General features: G+C 46.9%; 1 protein-coding gene across 2 annotated transcripts in view; it reads right to left on the bottom strand.

The window, feature by feature from the left end:
• LOC142578935 (cell adhesion molecule Dscam1-like) overlaps positions 1–27,202 on the bottom strand; it is a 333,987-nt gene that overhangs the window by 16,626 nt on the left and 290,159 nt on the right. For both annotated transcript variants that reach the window (XM_075688644.1, XM_075688643.1), the window contains exons 12-19: positions 24,935–25,108; positions 19,965–20,112; positions 16,892–17,040; positions 13,114–13,245; positions 8,920–9,087; positions 2,793–2,863; positions 1,829–2,066; positions 643–741 (exon numbers count right to left, since the gene is read on the bottom strand). In XM_075688644.1, the coding sequence (XP_075544759.1) occupies positions 643–741; positions 1,829–2,066; positions 2,793–2,863; positions 8,920–9,087; positions 13,114–13,245; positions 16,892–17,040; positions 19,965–20,112; positions 24,935–25,108 (1,179 nt within the window). The remainder of the gene's footprint in view (positions 1–642; positions 742–1,828; positions 2,067–2,792; positions 2,864–8,919; positions 9,088–13,113; positions 13,246–16,891; positions 17,041–19,964; positions 20,113–24,934; positions 25,109–27,202) is intronic.

Consider the following 27,202-nt stretch of genomic DNA (forward strand, 5'->3'; position numbering starts at 1 on the left):
TGTGCCCCTTCTCTGCAATAATACATAGATGAATGTATATGTTTTAAATGCGTAAGCATTTATATGCCTACCCAACGAGAAATTTGTCCGTCCGTCACTTAAGACTAATGCAATGGCTCATACACCCGCAGTAGGGTTTCTGTGGTCGGACCACGAGGGTTTCGCCTATAATAGGTATATGCAGCTTCGCTGTAAAATTATAGCTGCATAAGAATCCTTCTAGTGCGATCCTGGAAACAAAAGCTTTTCTTTGCTTTCGAATTTTTTTGTAGGAAAGCAAGCAACGCGATAAAAATATTTTGACTGAATGAGCAAAAAGAAAAGGAAGAAAGAAACAAGAAAGGGAAGGAAGGAAGGAAGATGAGTGAATTTTAAAAGTGCATATAGTCGTAAAGATAGATCTGAGGACGGGTAAAACTTGCGGCCAACATAGAGATGACTAAATCAGTTCACATAACTCCATCAATAAACAAGCTAGAAGTGTTCGCCACTCACAAGACGATTGCTGGTGAACTCTTGAATGCATGTTGTAAAATTTTGTCTTTATAATTTATGACGTCATACCGGCATTGGTGTAGGCATACTCTCTACGTCTAGATCAACTTTGACTGCCGCTGTGATGAGCTTTGCAGAGCACCGTACCTGTCACGGGGTTTGGGTCACCGGGCGCGCGGTCCCACTTGAGGGAAACAGAGGTGAAGGACGTCCCTTCCACTTGGAGATAAGGCGGAGACGGTGGATCTGTTGAAGAATCAAGGTGAGTCAGTTTGAAATGATATCTCAGAATGATGAGAGGACAACATAAGGACATAAATAAACTTACACTAGTGGTAAGTGAACGAAAATGCAGAGAAAGCGTATCAGGGAAAGTTTCAGCGCTGAAACCGCGAGTGTCTATTGGACGCATTACAGTATTTTGAGCACATACAGAGACGCGAGTTTCGATCGCAAAGCAAGTAATGTCGCGCGTATCTTCCACAGAAATTGGTTCCGAGGCTAAAGAACTCGCGGCCAGAGTGATCACAGAGCCTGACGGTGCTGAGGGTGCTGTTTTCGCTAGCACTGACGAACTTTTCGGATGCCTAGACGTGCAAGTGGTAGCATAGTGCTCTAAGGTTCGCAGAGCGTTATTCTTACTGAGAAAAGTACTTTCTAAGCCAAGAAAAACGAATAAGCGTGAGGCGATTGGTGCTGCCACTGTACTCCCCGGTCCAGTGTTGGTAAACTGCAGCCAATCGATAACGAAAAAAAAAAAAAGAAATGAGTTACGCTGCATTTCAGTATTAAACTAAAATAAATTTTGGCCAATTTTAGTGATTATTTTCGAACTGATGGCTACTTCTTCACACCGCTGTGTGGACATGCATACGGTGACTTTAATATTCGTAGGAGCGTTGCGCCCTCTCTGCGCGAGCCTCTGACTTAAAGAAGGCAGTCGCGCCCAGTTGAACATGACCACCGATCAATCAATCAATCAATCAATCAATCAATCAATCAATCAATCAATCAATCAATCAATCAATCAATCAATCAATCAATCAATCAATCAATCTTCATTTTTCCCTTTATAGAAAGAAAATAAGCAACCACATAAATGCTGCTTCACTGAGCACCTCGACGCGTGGTGGCTGCCTCCTGGCGCAGTCACCCTAATTGCTGGCGTTGGATGCTGCGTAAATAAGCCCTCCATAGTCGCGGGAGGTATTAATTGCGGAACATTGCGGCCCATTGTGTAGTGATTTTTTTCTCTGCAACAAAGCCGTCTCACCGCGCAAAGCAACCTTTCCGAGCTCTCTGCAAGGACGAAGGCGGTTCAAATGTGACTCACCGCTGTCGAGCGTCTGCACGACCACCTCGTCGGACGGGGGTCCGGCGCCCTTGTTGTTGTACGCCTGCACGATGACGCTGTACTGCGTGAAGCGCGACAGCGACGCGAGCACGCACTCCTCGCGACCGTCGGCGCCCAGGTCGAGCGTCTTGTAGATGTACGGGTCCGACGAGGCCGCCACGCGGTAGCCCACGTAGTAGCCCTTGATGGCGCCGAAGTGTAGCTCCTTGCTCGGCGGCTGCGTCATGCCGACAAGGCGCGTCATGGGCACTGGCGGACCCAGAAATGTTTTTTTCCGAAGACATGTGAGCGCTGACAAAGTAAGCACGCCTCCCTCCCCCACCCCCCAGGCATACTCCTCCCATTTCCCCCGCCAGTTCAATGTATGTTCTCATGACATGCCCCATCTTGAGGCTGCTCTGTATCCGCCCCTGGTGATAGAGCTGTTGCCCTTTCATTCAGCTACGCTACAGTGTTTGATGGAATCCGTTTCGTTTGCAGCCTCGTCTCGAAAAGTGCCGTGCTCAGTGGCGACATTTTGCCTCAGACCTGGCTTCTTAATAGGAAGTAGAATATCAGCTACCCGCTTTTGCCCTCTTATATTTAAGGCCATTTTGTTAGAAGGTTCATTACGAAAAGATACATTAGATGGTACATAATAACATATTGCAAATTATGTATTGTTATCCTTTTATTTATTGCAATGTATTCCTTATTGCAATGTTATCCTTTTATTTATTGCAATGTTTCACCAAACCGCCACTTCGTTCTGCACGTTTTCCATGATTTCCAGCACATTTTGTCAATGTTAGCTCTAAGGCAGGCTACAAGTTAGCGTACCTTTCTTATTGGATGCAGATTATTGCATTTTAAATGCTACGCGTGTTCATAAAGAGCTGTCACGCTTGCCAAAAACGAGCGGCCAAGCCGCCTTCTGATAATTAGGTGTATGTCGAGTCCTCACCTTCCAAGTAATCTTCAGTGACTGGGAGCTCAGTGGTTGTGCCCTGACCTTGGTAGGTGGGCCTCCGGGGGCTGCGAGAATCATGGAGGTGAAGGAAAAAAAAAAAAGACGTTCATAAAGGCTTTTGACAGGGCCAGTAGCCCACATATCTTGCTCGCAGAAATTATTATTGCTGCCTTTGGCAAAGGCGCATGTAGTGTATTCGGAACAAGGTGGCGAAAATATCTTTTTAATGTAAGATAGCAAGTTATACTTCATGCTTGCACTAATTTGTATGATTTTGTGTGAAGCCCGTCGTGTGTGACGCGCATAATTACGCACGCATGCACGCACGCACGCAGGTACGCACGCACGTACACACGCATGCACGCACGCACGTACACACGCACGCACGTACATACGCACATACACGCACGCACTTATGAGTTGCGAATGCGAAACCTATAATGTCCAATTGAAAGCCGCTGAGCGGTTCTTCGAGTTATGAACTCCCCATAGGCAAACGAGCGCCTTGAGACACTTGGCGCGTTTTGATTTGGCCTTACCGAGGCGCAGTCAGACTATTCGCGCAATCAACGCCCGAATAACACAGGCTTCCGAAAGCGAGAGTGACGTGGTATCGCGGCTTTGCCCTCTACCCTCATGCAACACCCGCCGCGCTAGCACGACAGCAGGTGGTCCATTTCGCCCGCTCTGCTCTGTCGAGGCGCGCTTGTGCCATGGCGTCGCAGCCAATGACAGTGGGAGCTTAGGTGCCGCTTCGCTGCTGCAGACGACAGATGTGCGAGGCTTTTTCGCTCAATTGGCCTCTTGACGCTTTTGCATTAAAAAGAAAGATACTTGCGCTGTTTCGCCCAAAGGGCAAAGCATAAAAAGCGATAGCAAGCACTTTTTCGCTTCCGCTTAGATCATAGCATGCACCTTGGTGTGGCATACACAAGGTTGCTCACTAGAAACACTGGTGCTTGTGTGCTTGTGCAACGCTCATGCCAGACGCTCAGTCGTTACACAGCCAGCGCCCACTCGGCTTCGTCGTTTTTGATAGCTGAACCCACATACATATAAAGGCAAAATCTTCCGGGCATAACTGTCTGATTAATGACGGGATTAGGTAGCTTTGTTCTTGCTTGCTACATGATGCGTTACAGCGATACGGGAAATATTGTTTCCATTGCGCATGCACGTCGTATACCGCAAATTCAGGAGCCGCTGAGCAGACGACGCGGCGCGGGTGAACATATTTCAAAGGACATTCGGCCTTCCCATTCGCTTAGGAGTCTTTCAGCTTCCGCAATGCTGCAAACGACTTGTGAGTTGCTATTGCAGTGTAAATAAAGTTACCCATAAAACTGACGCAGACGCCGTAAATTGCGTCCGACAAAAATGTTCGTGCATTGTTTAGTGGTTATTCCGTTTTAACTATTTTCCGTGTCCCTTTATTTGAGAGTTTAATTTAAGAAATTGTGTTAGGTCTGTATTAAAATCTCATGAGTAGAATGCGCCCTTCTATTTGCACTTAAAGCGAGCGATTGTTTCTTAAGTTTGGTAAAGAAAGAACTTGTGCTTTTCTTTGTGTGGATGACACGAAAGAGGCACACGTAGGGGCAGAGTAAGGAGGTCGTTACAGTGAGTGAACTTGCACTGAGTGAATTTGCAAAAGAAGAGGCACAGCGCAAACAAACTGTCCATACGGGTCGCGTTGATACGGACGCCATCCCCTCATCGAAAATGTGCTTCATTATGTTACATATGAGTGAGATTGCACGTACGGCATTTGCGTCCTTACGATTTCGTTCGCATATATCGTTTTCTGGAGAAATTTCGCGAGCATGTATTAGGTCATGATCGCACGCAAGCTTCTCTCATGCCAAAGTCGCTCTCCGAAACGTCCGAGGCGTCGGTCACTTGCCATTTTCTGGCATTCTTTCTTCGTCACAGCTGGAGCTTTGAGACGTTGCCTTAGACTGCACTGCCTTTGGGATCGACCCATATATTTTTCGTCAGCCGGATACATTAAAGCTGCGTGAGGTCCGCCTATATAATGCGGTCGCATTGAAGAAACGCGAAAAAAAGGACTCACAGATACCGCAATCTTGGAGGCAACAGCGGTCATTCGTCGAGTGCATGCTAGATGGCGCCACAATTCCGCGCTGCAGCAGACACAGGCTTCACTAAGTCACCAATGCGCGTAGTGCCTGCGCATTGTCAGCGTAAGTTCGTAAATGCGCCTGTGTGCGCCTGAAGTGGCGATTTACGATCGAGAGCGCGTACTTACGCCATAGCGGCACCGTGTGCATAGAGAAAGAAACCGTGTGCAAGAGGGACGTCACAGTGATGTCGAGAGTACCTTCGGTCGCAATGTTACGTGAACGACATTCAATTCCTTCAAACAGAAGTCTTTTGAACGGTAGAGTTTGCAAACATACCCATTACATGAGATTGAAGTTGTGACCTGTGTGACGCACAAGCATAAAAAAATTCATAAAGGAGGAGGGGACGAAAGGCAGGTAGTTCCACCAGACGAGAGTCCGCGGTACCTACGCAGGGGAATTAATGGGTTAAGGTATGAAAAGAAATAAAGAAAGGGGAGGGAGGACCTATATCAGTGGGAATGATATGACACCTTACATATATAAATTGCAATAAAATCGCGCGCATCGCGTTTAGTTTTAATAGCACTTAATTAACAGCTTACTAAAGTTTTTCTTCACGTAAGTTCGAAACAAGTGCGTTGAATCTGTGCATTTTTTTTTTTAAAGAGGGAGTTTATTTCTGTTGGTTCTACGGCTGAATGAGCGTATCACTGCTAAGACTTGCCAAGGCTTGCAGTGCTCACCGAAAGCGTATGCTTCCGTGTTCTCGTTCATAGAAGAGCTTTCTTTCTTTCTCTCTTTCTTTCCTATATTAAGAACGCAACGCATGCGTCTTTGCCAAAGTTAGCAAGAACGATTGATGTAACACTAGCTGTCTAGCGAGAAATCATCAATCTGATTATATTAGTTTGATGTCGTCATCGACAAAAGAGGGCCCAAGCTCCGTGACATAATTATATTTAGAACATTTTCGTTTTCAAATTTCGGCCCAAAAGAGAGAAGAAGGTGAGGCGGATGTCCCGTCAAAGACATTTATGATTAATGTATGCGATAAAAATAAGTAAAGTGTTCTAAATGATGTGCTGCGCGGTGTGGGAAAAATGGTCTGATTTTTGGCGATTTTCAATGAGAAGAAGAATCCCCAGCTGCCGCAAGTTACGGCCGCGAAACAATTTGGTTCCGCGACTGGAACTTGCGGCACCTAAGGACTCTCCTTCTCGCCAGGGCTCTGCATGCCACCGCACATATAACACAATCTTCAGCACTCGGTTTTTATGGTGTCTTACGCTCTCAGTCTCGATTAAGCCGCCTTGCGTTGCGCGAGCCCCTTCGCGAGCTTCGCGAGCTGCTTGCGACGCCCAGTGATGCGATGCAATTTGGCTGCACCATCGCATAGCAGACGCGAGGTACACGGCGTGGACTCTTCAGCACGCTCGGCGTTCGCGCAGAAGACTTCGCAGGCTACGTATTCACCAATGGTATCCACGCGATGCCGCGTTGCCAGCGCTCCCAGTATCGCGTTTCGTTAGTGCGCTTCGGTGCACTCATTGAAGCGCGTTTTGTGCTGCGCTCAACAACGAAGAAGGCGTTTCAATAAAAGAAATACACTTTGTACTTGCCTATCTCGTGCATGCCACTTTTCATGCACATCAAAGCAAAAACCGATTTTACATAATGCATCGGGATGGCTACCTGAAGGGGTGACAGATTGGATGTCCCTATGGAATGGATCTGGGCAAGCTGCCAATTCGCTTTTGCTCGCAAAAACAATGCAGATAGCCCGAAAGGCCCTGGTGATGCATACAGTTGCGTTGATTTGTATCTCACCCTACGTTGATCTCATGCAATGTTTATGTTTATGCATCGTACAGACCACAACTATATCCTTGGGTAGACAACCGGGCTCAGATCAATTAACCTCCCTACCTTGCACTTACACCTTATAATTCTCAATCAATGTATTTATTTGTGCACTACACCATAACAAATAAAATGGACGACGCAGCGATGACACAAGGACGACGGTAATGTATAATGCATGTCGAGCGAAAAATGATGGGACATTCCCAATGACCCAGTAATTGTGTACCCCAAAAGAGCTGAGGAATTACGAGACCTGTGTTAGATATACACATGAGCCGACATTGTAAGCGCCGGTTTTAAAACAAAGCTTTCTTTAGGTACTGTACCAGGTTTGCTTCGTGGTTGTCTGGGTTATCTCGTGCGCACCCCCCCTCCCCCCCCCCCCAAAAAAAAGTCGCAGTTTCGCTCGAAAGGCGAGGCATCGATTGCGTTAGCGAATTATACGACGAAGGATAGAAGTTTTATAGGCCGTATAATGTTGTAAACATTCGCTTACTAACTAAATTAACAAGCATGGCATCACGCGCGCACAGGCAAGCGTACACACACCTCACTCGATGACTGCGCATACTTGCTGTCGAAACGCTGGCGTGAGTAAAATCGGCAGCAGCAGCGAGCGATTTGAGCTTCGTGCTGCTTCTCGCTTGAACGCGAACTAGGCGCCGAGAACACAGCTTACACGAAACTATATGAGCAGGTGCCGCGCGGCCGCACTCAGCCGCACCACGCTGCCTCCGCCATGGTAGGACACATGGTTTGTTTTCGCGGTTTTGTGACGTCGCGTGACAGCCTGGCGAAGTGGGTGCGGCCCGAAAACTTTTTACCAATAGCGGAGGGTTATGAAAAAAAAAGAAGGTTCAGAATATGAAATAGTTATTTTTCTTTTGTTTGGTCTAACCACGCATGATCATTTCGTGTACGTCATATCCGATGGCGAGTTTTTGGAGGTTTTCGTGTCGTCACCTGACAGACAGGTGAACTTGGGGTGGCCCTAAATACGTTGGATCAAATGGGGAGGGTTGATTGGAGAAAATGAATAGATACATTGTGGAACAGCTTTATATTATAGCGCCCCAGGTTTCTGAACGGTGCGGCGGACACAGACACGACTCGTTAAGGGAGCCTTCACACACATTAAACTGGCGTGCGTATGAATGCCCCCTACTACTCGCAAAGCCGGGTGGTCTGTAGGCATAGAAAGGTTCGCTTTGAATACTCTCAAGTATATATGCAAATGCAAGCAACTCATAAATAAAAAAGTTCATTGGAGATTACAATGAAATCACGAAGGCCTACCGCTTGGCTCGCAGGACTCTTCCACCCCCGCACCCGAGACTGAGTCGAGCGGAGGCGGTAGTACTGAGACAGCTCCAGACCGGATCGCTACCGAGCCCGAAACTGTTAAATCGCATGTACCCCGAGACATATCCGACAGATATGTGCAGAGTCTGCCGGAGGGGGACCGCAGACTACACGCACATCTTGTGGGACTGCATTAAATATCCAGAAGACGCTAACTCAAGAGCACTCCCACCGCGGCTCGAGGCAGCCGCGAAGAGCTACGACCGAGACGATCAGCTCTGGGCCGTCCAGCAGGTCCTCGAGGCGCTCGAAAGGCACGGACCCAGCGAGCAGGCAACGGCGAGCGGAGACCCGCGCCGAGTAACGGCACCTTCGAGGATGACGTAGGCCCTCGTCGGGGCGCGCGAGCGCCCAACTGCAGGCATAATTAAAGTTTCTCCAATCCAATCCAATCCAATTGGAGATTTAGCGGTAAATGCGAGAGGAATGCGTGGGCATTTCCTCGCACCTTTTTGAGGCCCCGGGTCCACGATTTAAACTGCGTTCACCCCATTGCAAAGTGTTGTTCAGGAGCTCCCTCGACAAACGTTTGTTTAAACGCCGAGACGCCGCGAACAAATAAAAGACTATGTGCTTTGGGAATAACGAAAAGAATCATCGAGATGGTGTAACGAGATTTTTTAAATGCATAATTCACTCCGCACTGCCAAAGCTTAGAACTCGCAGGATCGTGTAATATTCGTGTGCCCAGGAGTCGGTTGAATCATAGTACACGTAGCAACTTTCAAGGTGCGGCAATATTTAGGTGCATGCACTGTCAGTACGCGTTAGTTCGACCGAAACTACTCGACTCGCACGCATGCGTATACCTTCCTCGGTCGTAGTCGCTTTGACCGAGTGGCTGGCGTCGCTGCGTCCCAGGCGGTTCTCGGCGAACACCCGGAAGTGGTAGGTCATGGCAGGCTTCAGTCCGCGTACGATGCCCGTCGTCTCCGTGGCCGAGGTGCTCAGGTTGATCATCTTGGCGTGCCACTTGGCTGCGTTCCAATGATATTCACTGATAAGTTAACAGCGCGTGTTTGACGGATGCGCGGTTAAAAGAAAAAATGATTAGAAATGGATAGAAAATTAGAAATCTTAGCAAGTATTTGAAATTTGTAATGACAACGAGGTACGTCAGACTACAAAAGGAGAATCGAAAAGATGACTTCCTGGAGCTATACCTGCATGCTCTTCTTTCTGCTTGTTGCGCGTACAGTTTAATTACCGAGCTGTTTCATAACACGGACTTGAAACACGAACTGCGCGAAGCGCAGTTGAGCGATTGTAGCGCGATTGTAGCGCGATTGTAGTGGTGCTTTCTTGCGCCGTCTTACATGTTTAACCTAAAGCTTCCACTGTAAATGTTCCTAAGAACATGTGATTAGACGTTTGTTATTGAGGCTGTGCGGGTGTTAGTTCGGCTATACAGGGGATTGGCAACTAAGAGAGAGAGATAAACGGGGTGGGAAAGGCAGCGAGGTTAACCGGAGAAGATTCTGGTTGGCTACCCTGCACGAGAGGAAGGATGAGGGCAAATGAAAGGCGGAAGTAGCGGATAGAAAAAGCAAAGGCGCGAAAAATAAATAGAGGATGCTGGGAACGTCCGTCAGAACTATAGTCTCTCTAATAGGTCACTCGAACGCAAGCATTCGCCAAACATTCGCCCGTCCTTCCTTGTTTGCGCCAAGCGACCATATTTGTGGTCTACTCTGCAATATGAACCGACTAGCCTAGCAACAGGTACTTCTAGATTTGCAATTAAGGTTCTAATGAGCATACATAAAATAAATAAGCTTCCCAAAACAAAGTAAATTACTGAAAATGGCGGGAAGTTTATTTGCCCACTTTTAACCGGACGTGTCAGCGTACTTGAAGCGACGGTCGGGTATAACCGATATGAAAGAAGAAGTTGCTATGGAAAACGGCACGAACTTCCTCTCGCTCTCCGTCTAACCGGCATGTCACGGAACGTGATTTAGAAAGCAAACGGAGATAAAGTGAGATAAATGACACGTACGTAACATGTATATTTACAGATAGTGCGCACACCCATAATCTATATACGAGCGGAGGCCAATGTAAAGGCGCGCAGAAACGCCTGTGTGTACCTTATTATTCTCGCGTTCTTCGTTCGACTATCACAATAACGGTGTATTATTCCGGTTCTGAATGTGCTTTTAGATTGCTTAGGCTGCTGCAGAGTCAAAACGCATGTTCCAGGGAAGGTTGTTGTTGTTGTTGTAGCCTGTGATGCGTGTGGCTCCTACCCACAATGGGGGATTGGCCAAGAAATGGGTGGATTATTCGAAATTATTATGGAGCATAAATTTCCTAATAGCTATTGAAATAGCATTGAATAGCGCAGAATTACCTGTTAAATAAAATCAGGAAGGCCATATTGAATGAGTAATAATTAATTTAAAGGTTACAAGCGCGCGAAGAGGTGCTCGCTCTAACGTCTTCTTCGCTTTCACCGGCACAACAATGCGCGCTCGCTATGGCGACGGGCGCCCAGCTGTTGTTCGAGCGTGTGCTCGATCGAAGCGCAGTCCGTGCAAGGTCGGTTCGTGCGCCTTGGCGACCGTGGCTTTTTTGGAGAGATGTCTATTGCAGATGCTTCCTTATTGTCACGATGTGATGACAGTGCGCGGACATGCGGCGACGCATACAGGAAGGCGGGCCAGTGTGACACGGCGAACTTGCAAGAAACGGGCCATTCATTGGGCCAACCTGTGACCCGCGGATTCGACCAACAACTCGGTAGCGTCGATATGTGAATGAAGCGGAATACTTGCGGGCTCTATTCACGGCGCTTCAACAAACATGCCAGCGTGCCCAGCTCGGCCGGCGCTATTGCGACTATTCGAGGACACCTTGTACAACAAGCACCGCGTACAATCTGACACAAAACGTGCCGAACATGAGTATTTTCTTAACAATATTCCATTTCAAACACCATTCTTCCCACCCGTTGTCACTGCCTTGGTCTCCGCGCCGCCGACATTATCGCCGACATCAGCTATTTGGCATGACGGATGATAATAAGATTTGAAAATTAACTTATCTTTACAAAATTCCGTCTCAGAAATTGCATTCGCAGAGCAGCTATATATCGACAGGGAGCGAACGATGGAAAACTCAGCGTGGAGTGGAGGAAGCTTCTTTGGTGAAGTCGGCTTCATCAGAACGTTGACGCCGGGTTTAGGCATCCCTTATTGACCCGCTCTTGAGCAATTTAAGTTTCCGTACTGTCGTAACCAATTTATCCTGCTTTGGATGCACATGCTGTAGCGCTTCGTATAAGAGGGCGTCGGCACATCGTGACGGTGGCTGCATTATTCGCGAAGGGGGTGGATCGCGAGTAGCGAATAGTTCGCAGTACGAAAGTAAATGTTTGTGTATTCGGCCTTATAGGTTCCCGCTAAATGCGGCTGCATTCTAGAAGCCTTGCTGAAAACGCAGAAAACGACTTTGACATTTTCGACGTGAAACAGTTTATGACATCGCGAGCGCAGACACTGGTCAGCGAAGCAAGCATTCGAAAATCCAAAGCAAACATGTGTGTGTGTGTGTGTGTGTGTGTGTGTGTGTGTGTGTGTGTGTGTGTGTGTGTGTGTGTGTGTGTGTGTGTGTGTGTGTGTGTGTGTGTGTGTGTGTGTGTGTGTGTGTGTGTGTGTGTGTGTGTGTGTGCGTGCGTGCGCGTGCGTGTGTGCGTGTGTGTGTGCGCGCGCGCGCATTTTTAACCTATCAACAGACATTTGAAAAAGCGCCTGCAGTAGATAGCCCGTACTGCTTGAAGTAGATAACACAGAAATGCGAACATTAACTGCGCGATAAATCACAGTGCACTTTTAGATAATTCAAAGTTAATAATTAATTGATTCTTGAATATTCTTCAACTATGCAAATTATGTACACGTTGGGTGGGTTGCGCGGGGTGAATAAGGTACGACGGCAGAGCGTGCCTCACGATACCGTTGCCCTAAGCTAGCGGCCTGGCATAAAGCAGCACCGGCATTCTAAGCATTTTCCCTCACAGGATCTATATGCGAAATATCAGTTTTTCTTCCCCACTACTGGATCTAAGAATTTAGCGGTCAAGGCTCCCCTAGAATATTTAGTCAGCACCGGCAATTTAAGTCAGTGAGCGGGCCCTTCGAACACGATCCTGCATACAATCACATCCTACTGCTTGTTTTTATCCCTATTCCTCAGCCCTATACTCTTCCTTTTTCCCCTGAGCGGAATAGCAGGCTAGACTACTCTCTAAGTTTCCCCAATATTTTCTTCTTTCTCTCTTTTTCTCTCTCTCTCTCCGTCAATAAAGCTTCGCTTTACATAGATTCCAGATTTGGTGTTGGGTTAGCACGATATTTTTGTAACTACAATAACATGCGCAATCATTCCCTGTAGGGTAGCAGTAGCATCGAGTTATTGTACCAAATAAATTTGTGCTGTTTTCGTTCCGGAGTTGCATTTTGACCCGATGATGCTAGTCATCAACACAGGAGCACACTTAAGCTAACGAGGTTAGACCTGTGCCGTGTAAAACTTGTAGCACGGCCCGTAACGTTGCTGTAGTGTATCTCGGGTCCGACTGAGGACCCAAAATAAGGCCCTCTGATAATAGCCTGCGAGGTCGGTGTGAGGCCGGTGCAGAGAAGAGGCTTAGGTCCGTCGCCCTTGTGTGTAAGTTCTATATCAAAAATAATTTATGCTGCTCTGGCACTTTCCAGTATCCTTTCTTGTATCTAGAGAGCTTCGACTTTCTTTTACCGAAAAAAGTGAAAAAATGAAAGAAGCCATGCTGGTAATGTTATGCTAATATTCCCTCAAATTCTGTAATTTTGTTAACATTAAGAAAAAAAATCCTTCTGCTGTATACACTGTGAATGAAGCAACGTGTTGGTTTGGCAAGAGTATACGGGAGCGGCTTATGTGCCTCAGCGCCAATTGGCAACGCCAATTGGCAAACATGTGACGACGTATAGTGAACGATGGTAGTCTGCGGCGCGGCTTACATCCGTCGTCCTTGTACTGGACCGTGTAGTGCGTGATGGCGCTGTTGCCGCTGTACGGGGCCGTCCACTCCAGCTTGACGCTCCTGCTGCCCGACTCCACCACTTTCAGGTCCTGGGGGGCGTCGGGAGGCTCTGCACGCACAAGTCGGTCGATTAATGAATGTATTCGCTGTGTAGTACACTGTGAAACAGTCGATATTACAAATAAAGCCCTTATCGATCTACGAGGATGCAAAAGATTCACCGGCGTTGCTGGGCTGGTTCTCGTTCCGCGTGAGCCAGCAACATCGTTTATTAGTTTACGTAAAGCTTTTTTTTTCTATTCTTATTAACTGCATTCAGGTATTCAATGCCTGTTATGCGGCGTCGGATGCTCTTCTTAATCCATTGATTTGCTTTAAAAAAATTCCAACTAGGAATACCGAAAAGACTATAAGAAAAACAGTTCTAAAGTTCACGTACACACAACAAAAGAAAATGTTTTTGTGCAGTCCACAAAATTCGAACGTTCGCGTTGAAGCACAAATGACGCCTCTCGTTGGTGGAACACAGCGCTCACATATGCACGCCAAGAGCCACGGGAACGCGATGACAAAGGTGACTGTGTCTCCCTTGTCACCGTGCCCTAGTTAGCGCATAAAAAGCCTGACGGCGTGGAAGGTTGCTAACTTGCTCAAACAAGTACCCTACTCAGTTGAAACAATGAATTACTTCCACAAATACGACGTCGGGATGAGAGTTACCATAATAAGATTTAGTAGCTTTTAGATGTTGATTTTTTCAAGAAAGTGCTATAGCTGAAAAAAAGTAAAATATTTATGATCAATGACAGTCGTTCAGCAGCAGCTCAAGAAGCAGAACCGTTAGTAAATGAAACGTTAGCTTCACGCACAGGAAGCCGAGCTAAGCCAAGCAACACTACATGTGCTGTCTCAATTCTTTCGATCTTGTCTTTTTAAAAGTAGTTGCCATGTATTCGCCCCAGAAAGACAACAACATGTGCCATTTGGATCAATTCCTACCAGCTCTGGTTCCCAGGACGCGCCAGGATCACCGTACTGTTTATTTCTGGTTGCTTGCGCACTGGGCTCCTGGTGTTGACAGTTTAGAACGCTCGCGGTAATGTTGCCACGTCTGCGGTTTGCGCGTTATCAGTTGATAAATTGTATTAGAGAGTTTCATTACAGCTTAGACGTGGGCTACATATAGTGCACGTGGGTGTAAGACGAAAAAGAAGAAGATGGTGATGATGATCTTTTATTGGCATATTTTCTCTATCGAAACGGGGTGGAGAACGTCACCTTGCCTGTTTGAACTAATCAGGTTTTGAGCTAATCAAGCATCAGCGGTGGCGTTGGCATCTGACGAGAATGCGTCAAATGCCAACAACATTTTTCGCCATGGAAACTAGGGAACCACGAGAGCGTTTCTGACATCTTGTGTTCTGTTCTTCAACGCAGCGCCACGACGCGTCGCTGTACCGTCTAGGTCTTCGCGTATTTTGGTATGTGCCTACATTATAGCACATCTATACGCTATGCTAAACACGCTGCATTAACGTCGCAGCTTTCACATTTCGAGGTGTTGTATTACACACGCTGCAAGGTAGTGACATCGTTTGTTCCTTGTTCGTGTGAATTGAATCTGCAGGCGTTACCTTGGATCCACCTTGCAATGCGGAATGCTCTTAGAATCACCTTAAACAGATGATTGCCCTGCACATGCAAAGCCTGCGTTGGCAAAGTATATGAGAACGGAACACCTAGTTCGAGGATAAGAGGAAACTTCTAAACTTGATGATGGTGCCAGAGCTGGTGCTTCTTTTACGGCGCTTTTGTTCAGCGCTGTTGGATCATGAGCCGAACTACTCACAACGGTTGTGAGCAACGCCTCAGCAGCCGCCTGCGCGAGATTATGGGAAACTGAGGAGGCCTTATGAAATCTTGCGAGTAAATTTGTGTAAATTATCTATTGGAAACTTCTGAGCAACTAGAGTTTGAAGAAAGAAAGAAAAAAACTGGCCTAACATTTCTGTCTATTCTGTATCGTTGCGTTTCCTCGATTGTCGTTTGCACAACGACCTGATGACATAAAATGATCAAGGCGACAGCGCAGCTTAAAGGATTCAGAGCAGAGAAAGGCGCGAACTGATTTGAATTTCTTCAGAAATATATTTGCTTCATGGCTCTTTTTTTTCTTATTATTTTCCTTTAGTACATAGAAAATACATGCGTCGTGCGTTCTCGTTGCATTTCTGAGCGCCGCGTCAAGACCGAACCAGAAAAACTCTTCGCACATATTCTCCGACCACGGAGAAGCCGATAAATGACAAAAGTGATTGATGACTCACTCTGTCGAAAAGAAATAAATGCTGCTGCTGGGAATGATATACTTTATTTTGGTCGCGTCATGAGCAAAACTCCGCTTGTTCCATTTATCTTTCGATTCCTATCAGCTGCTTTTTTTCCCTCTTCCTTTAGTTTCTCTCGATGCACAAGCGCAACGGCGTGCATCGTTAGCTTAGGAAAAACGATAAAATTGATGTTGTCTGGGAGTTCTCCACTAAGAACTTAACTTTCCGAAAGTGTTAGATTAGAGCGAGACGCTTGAACGTCTTATCAATCTTTTTATCTATAGTACTATAAAAATAAGCTGTGTACTGAATCAGGGAGATGAAACTGCGTACTTTACTTATTGGCTTTATGTAAGATAAGTTTATTTTTAAACTTAGCCTAACGTGTACTATACGCGATAGCTCGGTACGCTCTACGTATAGCGCGCTAAGCGGCGGCCACAATTTGTGAAAATAAACTTGTTAACTTTGCAAACGCTTCGATGTCAAACGTACGAACATATTCAATGACTAGGCAACCAAAATATCGTCTTTTGTCATTACGAACTAGCCGAGGCAATCACAGTTCAACCAGCAATTTTAAGGACATGTGCAGCATCAGTAATTATTAGTATGTTGAAGATTCCTCATAATATGACGAATACGTCTTGCAGAAACGCAAAGCTACACTGTACAACGCGAGAATCTACGAAGCTAACCATAACATACTTCAATACCCAGTCAGGATAAAGGGCGGCATATTGAAACGACGCTGCGAATAAATATGATCGGCGAAGACTGAGGTACTTCACCATGATTCATTCAGTCTTTATCCCCCAAAACATATGACAGACAGTAGGATATTCGAGTGATGAAATGACTAGCATCTGAACGAATTCGTTTGACCTTCATTTTGTTCTGTAGTATGCATGATGCGTGAAAAAAAAAAGGAGTTATCGCCAGCGCAAGGGCATACAAATAGCAGGCACGAACTACAAAGCGCCGATAGATTTCTTCTTATGCGATACCAATAAATTTACGAACGTTTACTGCAATGGGGTGTTCGCACATGACTTGTTTGGCACAAACCGTCTATTACCTCAGTTTAATTAGTATAAAAACATTAGTGTAGGAAGAGCCTCCTGCGTTAGGTGCAGAAAATATTACAAATAACCATCTATTTATAGTCTAACCATTCTAAATGAATGTTTACCGAGTCATAAAAGAAGTACTAATAAACAAGACGCCTTGAGCGTGTGACGCCGGTTACCTGAATGAACACGAAACAATTATCGAATACCTAACAAAGCAAAATATCAAGTGGCTTGAAAAAAAATGCTTGCTGAAGATCATATTATTTCGAACATCTCGCCAACATACCTCCTTCTACTGGGTTAATTGCGAGCTGTTAGAACGTCATGAGGTTGTAAACCATGAGTTGTTTACCTTGTATGATCAGCTGGATGTTCGTGTCGTCCTGGCCGAAGTTGTTTGTGGCCAGGCACGTGAACAGGGCAGAGTCGCGACGGTCCGTTTGGCGTATGATGATCTCCGACGTGATGCCCGTGGCTTGCACGGTTTCGACGAGCTCGTACCTGCACGCAGTGTGCGGCACTTTCAATCAAGGGTGGGTTTGCCAACTGCCCCAGTTTCACCGCGCCTGTCCCGGATATTGCTAAACAACCTAGACTTATGACGTGAACTTCCTGGCAAAGCAAGACGTTCCGGACTTAGGAGCTGCAACTTTCAAAGATACTTTGAAAGATACTTTAAAGATAGATCTCCCTAGAGAGCGCAGAAGCGGTAGCTTGCTACTCAAACCTGTCGAAGTTGTCTCGGTATTTTGTACTTGTCAGCAACACCGAATAGGCAGGGATATTTTCTTGCACGGAAATGTTTGCGGAAATAGAATGGGATAATACTGTTGTCTAAAGCGAGGTGAGTTCTATGACTGCAGTACAAAGAAAGATTGTGCCTCTAATCTAGCTACTCATCGTAGTTCTTTCCGTGACATTACATTGCTTCATCCTTAGTGGCTTTGACTTGTTTTTGCTAGCGATCCACTCCTACATCTCCGCCCCCGTGCTGAACCCTCCCCCCCCCCCCCCACCCTTTATTTAAGACCTTCCCAAAATTTCCGCAGATCTGAGAAAATCCTAAGCACACTACACTTCCTAGAAAACCGAACAACATGTTCCTATTACACTTCTTTCATTGCGCCTTGGCTCGTTTCCTGTCACTTGATTTCGAAAAACCATCACTAACATCACGGCGATGAGGATGTGGTTCACATTGAGCGTTTCGATTACTCGGCCGTCTGACGTCGACCCGTTATACCCCCGTATATGCAGTACCAATGCACAGGAGCACTAGATGTGTAGCATCACGATGGGATCTAGTGCGTACGGTGCGATTGATGAGCGCGAGCATGAGCCTCCGAGATCTCCGGTATACCACCTTGCTCGGCGCTTTGTGAACTGCAAATTCAGGTTTACATTAGAATGGTCGTCTCCTTTGCTGCAGCTCTGAATCGTGGGCCGAAATACATTTTTTTTTCAGCGCGCGGCTGATATCGTGAGCGTAGCCATTTTCTAACGTTAAAGAAAGTAACACGGCATAAGAAGAAACCTTTTTTTTTTGTGCGATAGCGCCTCTTTAAAAAAAGTCGGCAGAAACACTTAAGACTGCTTACGTGTGGGAATACAAGCGTGTTATTGGCCTCGAGCTCCACCACTGGAAAAGCTGGCGCCACCGTCGGCGTGACGTGCTAGGAGGAATCACGTGGACATAGCGGCCGCGTCGGCTGCTTCGGGAGCGCCGAAGCGAGCTGAAAACGAGTTTGAATTCCCTCGTACGCTGCGGTCCTCATTTAGTGACGAAATTTTCCCGCTTCGAGTGTCTCCTTTACAACGCTTGAAAGCACTACAATAGGTAGTGGCTGCCTTTGAAGGCGCGCGACATGGTAAGCTACTGCTCGGTGCCGCAGGGCCGGACGCACGTAACGGAGGCCGGTGTCAGCCTTATTCACACGTAGCCGCAGGACAAGAAGCTGCGTGAAGCTTGGCTCGCGAAATATAAAACCGGCTAGAGTCATCGGCTACAACTCGGGTATGCAGCAAGCACAGACGCGAGGAAGATTTCTGCTACGGCGCCCGGTCTGCGATGTTCTGAAGACGCGCACTGAGACGCTCGCCCGAGTATGCTGCACGGCTAATGTCATGACGGTTTGGTCTATCAACTTGTCGATGCTACAGACACTAGCAAGTTCAGTGGATTGGAAAGGCAGCGCTAAGAAACACATTTAAAAGAAGCATGGCACATGGTCATATTTGTGTTATGAATTAATGCACTGGATTACAGAAAAAGGAGCAGCGGGATATTGAACGCTAAGAACACCGATAAACATACAGTGCGACGCAACTCGAGAAATAATATTGAAAGGTCAAAGAATTTAGAAGAAAAAAAGATTGAATCGTCGCGACGGCACATCACAGTCCCTGTAGGCGTCGAAGTCTCTACAATGAAATTATTTTTGAACGGCTCTGATAGCGCCCACGCAACAATGGTTGCTTGTATACTGTCAAATGCTCATATTCTGCGGCCTAAAGCTCATGGCACGGTGCGAAAACGCGCACGCGGCGAAAGCGAAACAGTGCGCGGACAAGCATGCAGACGCGCAGTCGGTCGTTGCGAATCTGCGCGATCGCTGCATTGGGACTTCTTTACAAACACTATACAAGAGTTATACGAACACTATAAGAACAGATTTCATATAGTTTGCTCTCAGCGTTTACCTACCTTTCACGCAAGAAGCCGGTTCGGGAGACTCCATCGCGGCGACCGCGCGCAGTGGCGTTCACTGTACGTATTCGGTAAAGAGATAGCGTCTGTAAACGATTGTGTGCTTTCAGTTTGCCAAAGATTATTATTTAGACAGTAAACAACTTCTCTCGTTTCGAAAGTACTTACAGAAATGTCCGGGAGAGCTCGCGCGTGGTGTTTTCAGTGAGCGCTGACAGCAAAACCTATGAGTAGCGTGCCATGTGATCCCTCATACTACGCCAGCGATGCGCTTCCAATAGATGGCGACTCCGTAACTACTCGCCGCCAATACCGTTTGTTGACCTCGGAACGCCATGAACGCGCTCATGAATGCCCGCACCATGCACATCTTTAGTCAGCCAGAACCATGGAGCCGCCTTGGTGTCGGGAAAGCGTGCTATGTACCAAATTTGCTTTTCAACGCCATTAATTTACTTAGTTTACAGGAACCTCCCTGAAAAACTGAGCATTTTTGACGTGTTTTTACTCTATGCGCTGTCGGCCATTTTTTGTACCATCTTTCGGTCACGCCGACGCCGACATAGTTTCGCCTAATGGGGCATGTAAGGCTTTCGAATTAAAAAAAGAACAAAAAAAAAAAACACCGTCTACTCTGAACGTGTTGCTTTACTGCCTTTATCAAGGTAGATTAACTTCTACCCTTTTCAAATATTTTGAAGCTGCTTTAGTTTTTTACCTTGGGTCCTGTTTTGGGCTGACTGGCTGCTTGTCCTTCATCCAGGACACTCCCATGGGTTTGTCGCCAATGGCATCGCACTTGAGCCTCGTTGTCTGTCCTTTCCTCACCATTTCGGCTGCGAATTTTGTCTTGAAATGGGCGGCAACTGTAACAAAGAAGGCGAGAGAATGGAACATAAGAGGCTTCATTTTCTCAATGCAATAGAATGCTTCTACAACAGATGTCAATACAACGAAATTACCCCTACAACGAAAGATTCCATGTGTACTGGCCGAATTTGTACCGTTCATGTGTATTGTGAACACCTCGACACCGAAGACCACAACAACGAATTTGCGCGGGCAACGAAGAAATTCAGGCGTTCCCGACGTCTAATTTGTTGCTTTACAGCAAATGGATGATTCTCATTGCTTCTTGTTCTTTTGAGCCGTGCTTTTTGTTTTCTACCCGTCGTACCAGATGTGCGATACCTACGCAACGGTTTCTTGTAGTTTGGTATACGGAGGCGGCGACCGATCCTTCCTTGTGTATACGTAGGCCGAGCATTATGAGGGCCTCTATATTCAGGATTTGCAGTCCATTCCGAGTTCTGGGATTTCACCTTCTGGCGGTCTTCCCCTGGTTCTCACTTTTAGTAGGAGGAGCTCCAATTTTTCTGGTGCACGCACGAGCCCCACAGCTTTGAGCTATAGTCTTCTGTACAGTCCGCCGCTTCTTTCGGTCGACCGCACAGAAAAACACAGCCCTTACAGAAATAAAGTTCAGGAGCGTTGCAATGTGGGCTTGTTGGTAATGCATCTTCAATTGGTGCACGGTAGCGCGGTTGAAAGCGCTGTGTGTGTCTCTGTATGTCTACTTTTGTCCCGTCTTTGTATCGTGCTACCGTACACCGCTTACAGAAAAACACTTTTATGTAGCACATATTGAGCCGCTCAATACGTGCTGCATACGTGTTTTTTCGAGCATGAAAGAAGCCCGTGAATACACGCTAAATGGCCGCGCGAGGAGCCACTCGAGTAACGTTATGTATTGAACTAACTCAGCGCTGACACAAGAAAAGTGGGCAAAGACAAGAGCTTGTGTCTGTGTCTGTGGTTTCTATGGCGCTAAGTTACTAGTTCAATTATGGAAAACCATCTAGCCCAACAAGCAACCCTTCTAGGAAACTTTGCATGCACTCGCGGGCTTCTTTCACGCTCGAAAAAACAATCTTATGTAGCACGATTCGAACAATAGAAAGCTGTATCGGGAGTTTTTGATGTTGCTCTTTCCTCATTGACACTTTTCACCTACTTATAACATTTGAGAAGTTGATTAATTAATTAAGGCTAATTATGTAATTATGCGGAATGCAAAAAATAATCTGAGTACCTCCAAGTGACGGCAGAGAACATTACCTTCGTTCTGGCCAGCTACGTGGCACTTGCCTATTTTTACGTCTTGGTGAATGATAGTTGGGACACCCTGTATATGCAGTTAGTCTGTTAAAGACCATATGCTCGTACAGCTTGCCCGTACATGATGTCAGGAATACGGGTCGCTTGTTTCCTATTCCTAGTGGGGGCAATAGCGGCATTCGACGCTCTGCAGCCGCACCTTGCATCGCTCAGCTGCAGGTTTCTCCACGGCGCAAGCAGGAACCTCGATCACATAAAGCCAGCTGCAGTCGCTCATTCCATACGAATAAGTGTGCAGAAAAGATATGTGGCTTCTTTCACAATTATCCCTCGAATTAGTGTTAAACAAATGTTTTGATTTTGGTGGACCTGCTTAGCCTGCTCTATCGGGAGCGGTACGGTGCGTGACTTTTTAAACGAAGTGACCTATATAATGAAGTATTTTGGACCTTCCGAGTGGTTCATTATAAAAGCATCTGACTGCATTCAATGTGACAGATGAACCTAACTTCGAAGTATAGTGACAGAGTCTGCCAACATTGCCGAAGACGGGAAACGAGCTCATATTCTTTAGATAGGACGAATATTGGTCTTCTAAGAGGACATTCCACCGTGACAATGACACACGTAGTAAATTTACTGCCCGTTGCGAAATATCGCAGTTCTGCTGCTGCGAACGCGGCCTCGGGTTCCCAGCCACGACCGCCACATTTCGATGGGGCAAAAGACTTGTATACTTAAGCTTGTAAACTTAGGTTTAGGCTCAGGTTAAAGCAACCTCAGGTAATAAAAGCTAATCCAAAGCCCTACACTGCGGCATTCCTCTTAATCCACTGTGCTGTTTTGGGGTGATCAACACCATAACTATATAAATTAATTGTCGCGAGAACGGCGTAACCACCAACCGTGCCGCATATCTACTCAGACAAGAAGCGTTGTTTGGTATGTTTGGCGCGTTTTCGACGACAAGCTTCTAGGCCTGAAAGGTTTACTGCTTCGTCCAATGTACGAAGACGGTGGTACGTGATCGAAATACAAAGGGCACTCACATAAGGTTCAAAGAAAAAAAAAAGCATATAATTGACGTTTCGGGGCCACTACGGGTCCCTTGCTCAGAATGAGCAGGGGAACGCGAGAGGGCTTGATTATTTATAAATAAATTAACCTTCCCGCGTTCCTCTTTCTTGTGAACAAGGAACCTGTAACTGACCTGAAACGGCAGTTACACTAGTGCCAAATATACTAGCGTTTGTCAGTTACGTATTTGACCTGTGTCAGTTTTTTACGCTAGTAAGCATGCATTTCAACAGAAAACAACTAGCCCAGCCTATCAGCCTTACTGCGACAATTATACCGGGCGTTCAAAATTAAGCTGTATGGTTATCTTAAAATATAGGCACGTGGAGGCACGAGAACACCACCTGTGCAAGTAAGCTGTGGGGTAAGAGGGACACAAAGTGAGATAATAATTATCGCTGTCAGCAGCCCATTTAACTAAAATTGAATAATGAACTTCTTGTTGACTGCAGTAAGTGGGTATGTTTGTATTGAAAAGTTAGAGGCAGTTGTGTTTTTATATACAGTATCAGTTGGAAGAATTCTTCTAGCGTATCTGTGCTCCGAGGTATCCGACTCCAAATTTAAGTGTCGTTCACATGATTACGCATGCAAGAGAGTTAGGGGGCGCTATAACGTAAAACTATTCCAAGCTTTTCTATTCCAATTCTGCTATCAGCCCTCCGTGATTGCTCAAAAAACGTTTTTGGACCACCCCCACTTCACCTGTCTGCCACGCGACGTCAAGAAAACCGCGATACCTCCCTATCTGATATGACGTGTACACACTCATTATGCATGATTTTACCGAAAAAAGAAAAACATAGTTATTTCTGATTCGACGCTTTTTCGCCATTAGCCCTCGGCTATTGGTCAAAAGTTTTCGGGCAGCACCCACTTCACCTGCCTGTCACGCAACGTCACAAAACCGCAAAAACTCACCGCGTCAAAGTGACGTGTGCGCATTAAAGATGCATTATTATGCCGAACAAAACTGAATTTTCTTCTGAGTAGCCGCAGGCTGCCCCGTTCCGAAAGGAATAAAAGATGGCTGCCGCCGATCGCTCAGCAGCTGGCTACTCGCACCTGTCGGAGAGCATGAGTTTATTTGCGCATGATAAAACTTCTTGCGTGGCCGCGTAATGCTTTCGAGCACTATCGGCACGTTTACAACCTCATTCTGCCAACTCTTCTTTGCTGAGGATCCGTTCTAGCGTCATTCTTAAGCTTCCGTTGCACGCCACCGCGATTTTCGACCAGCTGCACCGCGCTAGTAAGGCAAAGCGGACCAATCGCAGACGCCGGCACCACCACCCTCTTCATCCGGTTATCAATTTTCAGTGCACTGGCTCTGCCCTATCGAATCCCTCTCCACTTGAGCATGCTCCTCGCATCTTGTCAGCCAATTAGATACGACAAGCCGCTCAATGTAGGCAATTTTATTTGTTTTTCAAGCAAACAAAAGTGACCTTCTATGAACGTGGAGAGCGTTTGATTGGTCGGTTCAGAAAACCCTGCGGGTGACCACCAGGTGCTTGCGTCGCGGTTACGCAAATTTGACGTCAGGAGATTGGAATACATACATATTGGAATAGTTTTATGTTGTAAGGCCCAGGATATGCGCAAAGCTCCTCCCTGATGTGACGCGGCTGTTGCATGCGGCGTTTAGTCTGACAACAGGGTGGAGGCATAGACAAAGATGACAACTCTTTCCCTTCCCATCTCGGCTGGCGAAAAAAAAAAATCGAAGAACCCGGAACCGCTGTCGTAACACGCGACCGCGCAGCTTGTAACGACGGCGGCAGCTGCTATGCCGAGTTAATGGTGTGAGTGGAGAAGCCGGCGAGCAGTCCGCATGCGTAATGGTGACTAGACGTGCGGGCATGGTCCTTGCCTGGGCTACGCAAATAAGATGACTGCTGATTTACAAGTATTGTAAGTTTTATTGAAATCAAGAGCAATAACTGCGCTGCACACCGCCCTGTCATATCTTGATTTCGCCAGCCGAGAGGGGAAGGGGAGCTGACCGAGTGCCTATGGGTTTTGCAGATACACTGCATGACTGCATGAGATACATCTATGAGATGACGCGGTGGTTCCGTGCTCGGATATCTAGCCTTTCTACTTACGCGTAAACTAAATGCTTTCTTTTTGAGCTGCCGAGCCCTCGATATAAAGCAGAGTCAGGGTCGTGGGAGTAAGGGGCCGCCGTCTCTGTACAGCCTATGCGCATTTCTGCTCTTGAGCCTCTATCGCGTTCGATAACATCTTTTGTGGGCACATTCGTGAGCACCTTCAACGGACTCGTTCACCCCTTCGTTCATTTTCTCCCTTCACTTCCCGCTCTTTGTGTTTCTCTTGTCTTTCGTTTCCGGTGTCCTTCGTATCTCTTCCTCTTAGAGGCAGGCAAGCGTCGTGCCGCTTCCGGAGGAAGTTGCCGTGCCAGCCTACAGGCGTCCTGCTCCTCTGTTTACGTTTTTCGCTTCTAATCGCAGCAAATAGCGGTGAGCGTACTGTGCACGGTGACCTTGACGACCTTGCTGAGTCCCTGTCCGACGCCATTGGTCGCCTGACAGAGGAAGAAGCCGGCGTCTTCCTCCTTGGCGTCGTTGATGGCCAGCGAGCCGTTCTCGAACACTTGGACGTGCGCGCTGCTCATCACCGGCTTGAAGTCGCGCGCCGCCTCACCTGCGTATGCGAGGAGCACGCGTGCGTGAGGACCCCAGTGCGGGGATGTGCTATAAGACAAAAGCAGCGAGTAAGCTACATACATACACACACACACACACACACACACACACACACACACACACACACACACACACACACACACACACACACACACACACACACACACACACACACACACACACATGCACGCACAAACAAACGCATAGAGAAGCACTTTCATGCCCAGGAACTTTCGACATTGCGCCTTCGGCAATTTGTTGAACTTCACCGTAATGCACCAGCCTAAGTTATTGGCAGCGTTTAAGAAGTTATATTTGAAAAGATCGGCCGAGTTTCCGGAGGTTTTTGTTGATAACGTCGACAGGGTACTTCCTTCTAATGCCATATACATTTACGCAACCTAATCGGCAGGTGGTGCTGCGTTATCGCTGTGCTTTAGCCAGCACCAAAACACATGTTATAATGCATTCTTAAGCTCCGACTAAATGCCTTAAATGGGTATGTTATTAAAAGGAACGATTCAATTGACGTTCCGACTTGAAGCTTGTTGAAAATCGATCTTTGCGAATATATATATTTTAAAAATTCACTGGTGTATTACGACCAAGTTTAATAGAGTGCTGAAGGGACAATGCTTAAAAATTCCTGAGCATGAATACTCCTAAAGTATAGTTCTAGTACAAGGGCCCGTTTTATACGGCAATGAGGCTTGGGCTGATTGACACAAAAAATTCACGCTCTTGGTGAACGTTTGGTGCCGCTATGTCTCTTTAGAGTACAGCTTTAGGCACCCGCTTCTGCGTTGCACGTCGGCGTCGGCGCAACCGGCAGAACGAACGAGCCCACCTAAGGATGACAAAAGAGAGCGAACACGGAGCGCAGCGGAGGGAGAAAAACGGCGATAGCGAGGAGAGAGCGAGGAGGAAAGCGATGGAGGAGCGCAGGGTACATTGTAAGCATGAGGCGAAAGCAAAGGAGGGGAGTATGGCTAAAGGGTGAGGAGGAAAGTGGAGTGCCACACGAGACGTACTCCACCACCCATGGATAAAAAAAAAAGAGCGAACGCGTAGCGCACCGGAGGATAAAAGATGGCGACAGCGAAGGGAGCGCGAAGAGGAGAATATAGTGGAAGCATGAGGAGGAAAGCGGAGGAGGTGAGGAGGAAAGCGGAGTGCCGCAAGAGACGTGCTCCACGGTGGCGACGCACTACGATATGGCGCAATAGTAGGGCGCACCGTAGCGTTACTGTACATGCTACCAAAGAGAGCAACCTCTGATAGCTAATCCATTGTATAAATCCAGCGCACCGTAGCGCGCCGTCACCCCGTCGCCTAAGACGTCATTACTAAGGCATGCGGCGAGCGCGTCCACCGATGCTATATATGGAAACAAAGCGCTGGCGCGGGCTTCGGACCCACTGAGCATGTCGTACTTCGCCTGCGCGGGCGTCGCTACAGAATGCGCTCCGTGCGAGCCACGCGTTTCCGTGTTCGTGCTTTTCTTTCTGAACAATGAGTGACGCAACTGGTGGATGTACTTCGTGTGCCGTTGCTGCCAAACAAGCCGCCGCCGAGGGGACCCTGCTGTTCGGATTGAAATTATTTCCCTCAATATATCGCGGATTCGAAATACCTAAACAGCTGCGCTCAAATTTCGTATTAGAGAGTATCGTAATCGTTGATATCGTTGATGAATTTTTTAAAGCACCACTGCATACATTATAACCTTGTCGTACGTTCCAACTACTTGTACAATACCTTGTTCATCGTACCATGCATTGGCACTTTTAAAGTATCGCTCCAGGACCGCCACAACAGTTCCTGGTTGTTGCGCCATGTTGCAGGGTAACCTTGGGAGCGGTGCGGCGCCTTGTACAGGAGATAATAGAATACAGGACGCAGTCTTTAACAAAGGTCGAACTCTGAAAACGGAGGACTGATTACTTATTTACGAAAAAAGTTGGCTCGTACTGGAGTTGCTAGGGTTCAATGTGTGGGGAAATGAAGTGGTCAAGAGGTTCCGAAGGCGATCGATCACAGAATGCATGCGACGCCGATATAGCGCGAGTGAAGGTGTACAGCGAGCATTGAA

This window comes from Dermacentor variabilis, chromosome 4, assembly GCF_050947875.1.
Source record: "Dermacentor variabilis isolate Ectoservices chromosome 4, ASM5094787v1, whole genome shotgun sequence".
Lineage (NCBI taxonomy): Eukaryota > Metazoa > Arthropoda > Arachnida > Ixodida > Ixodidae > Dermacentor > Dermacentor variabilis.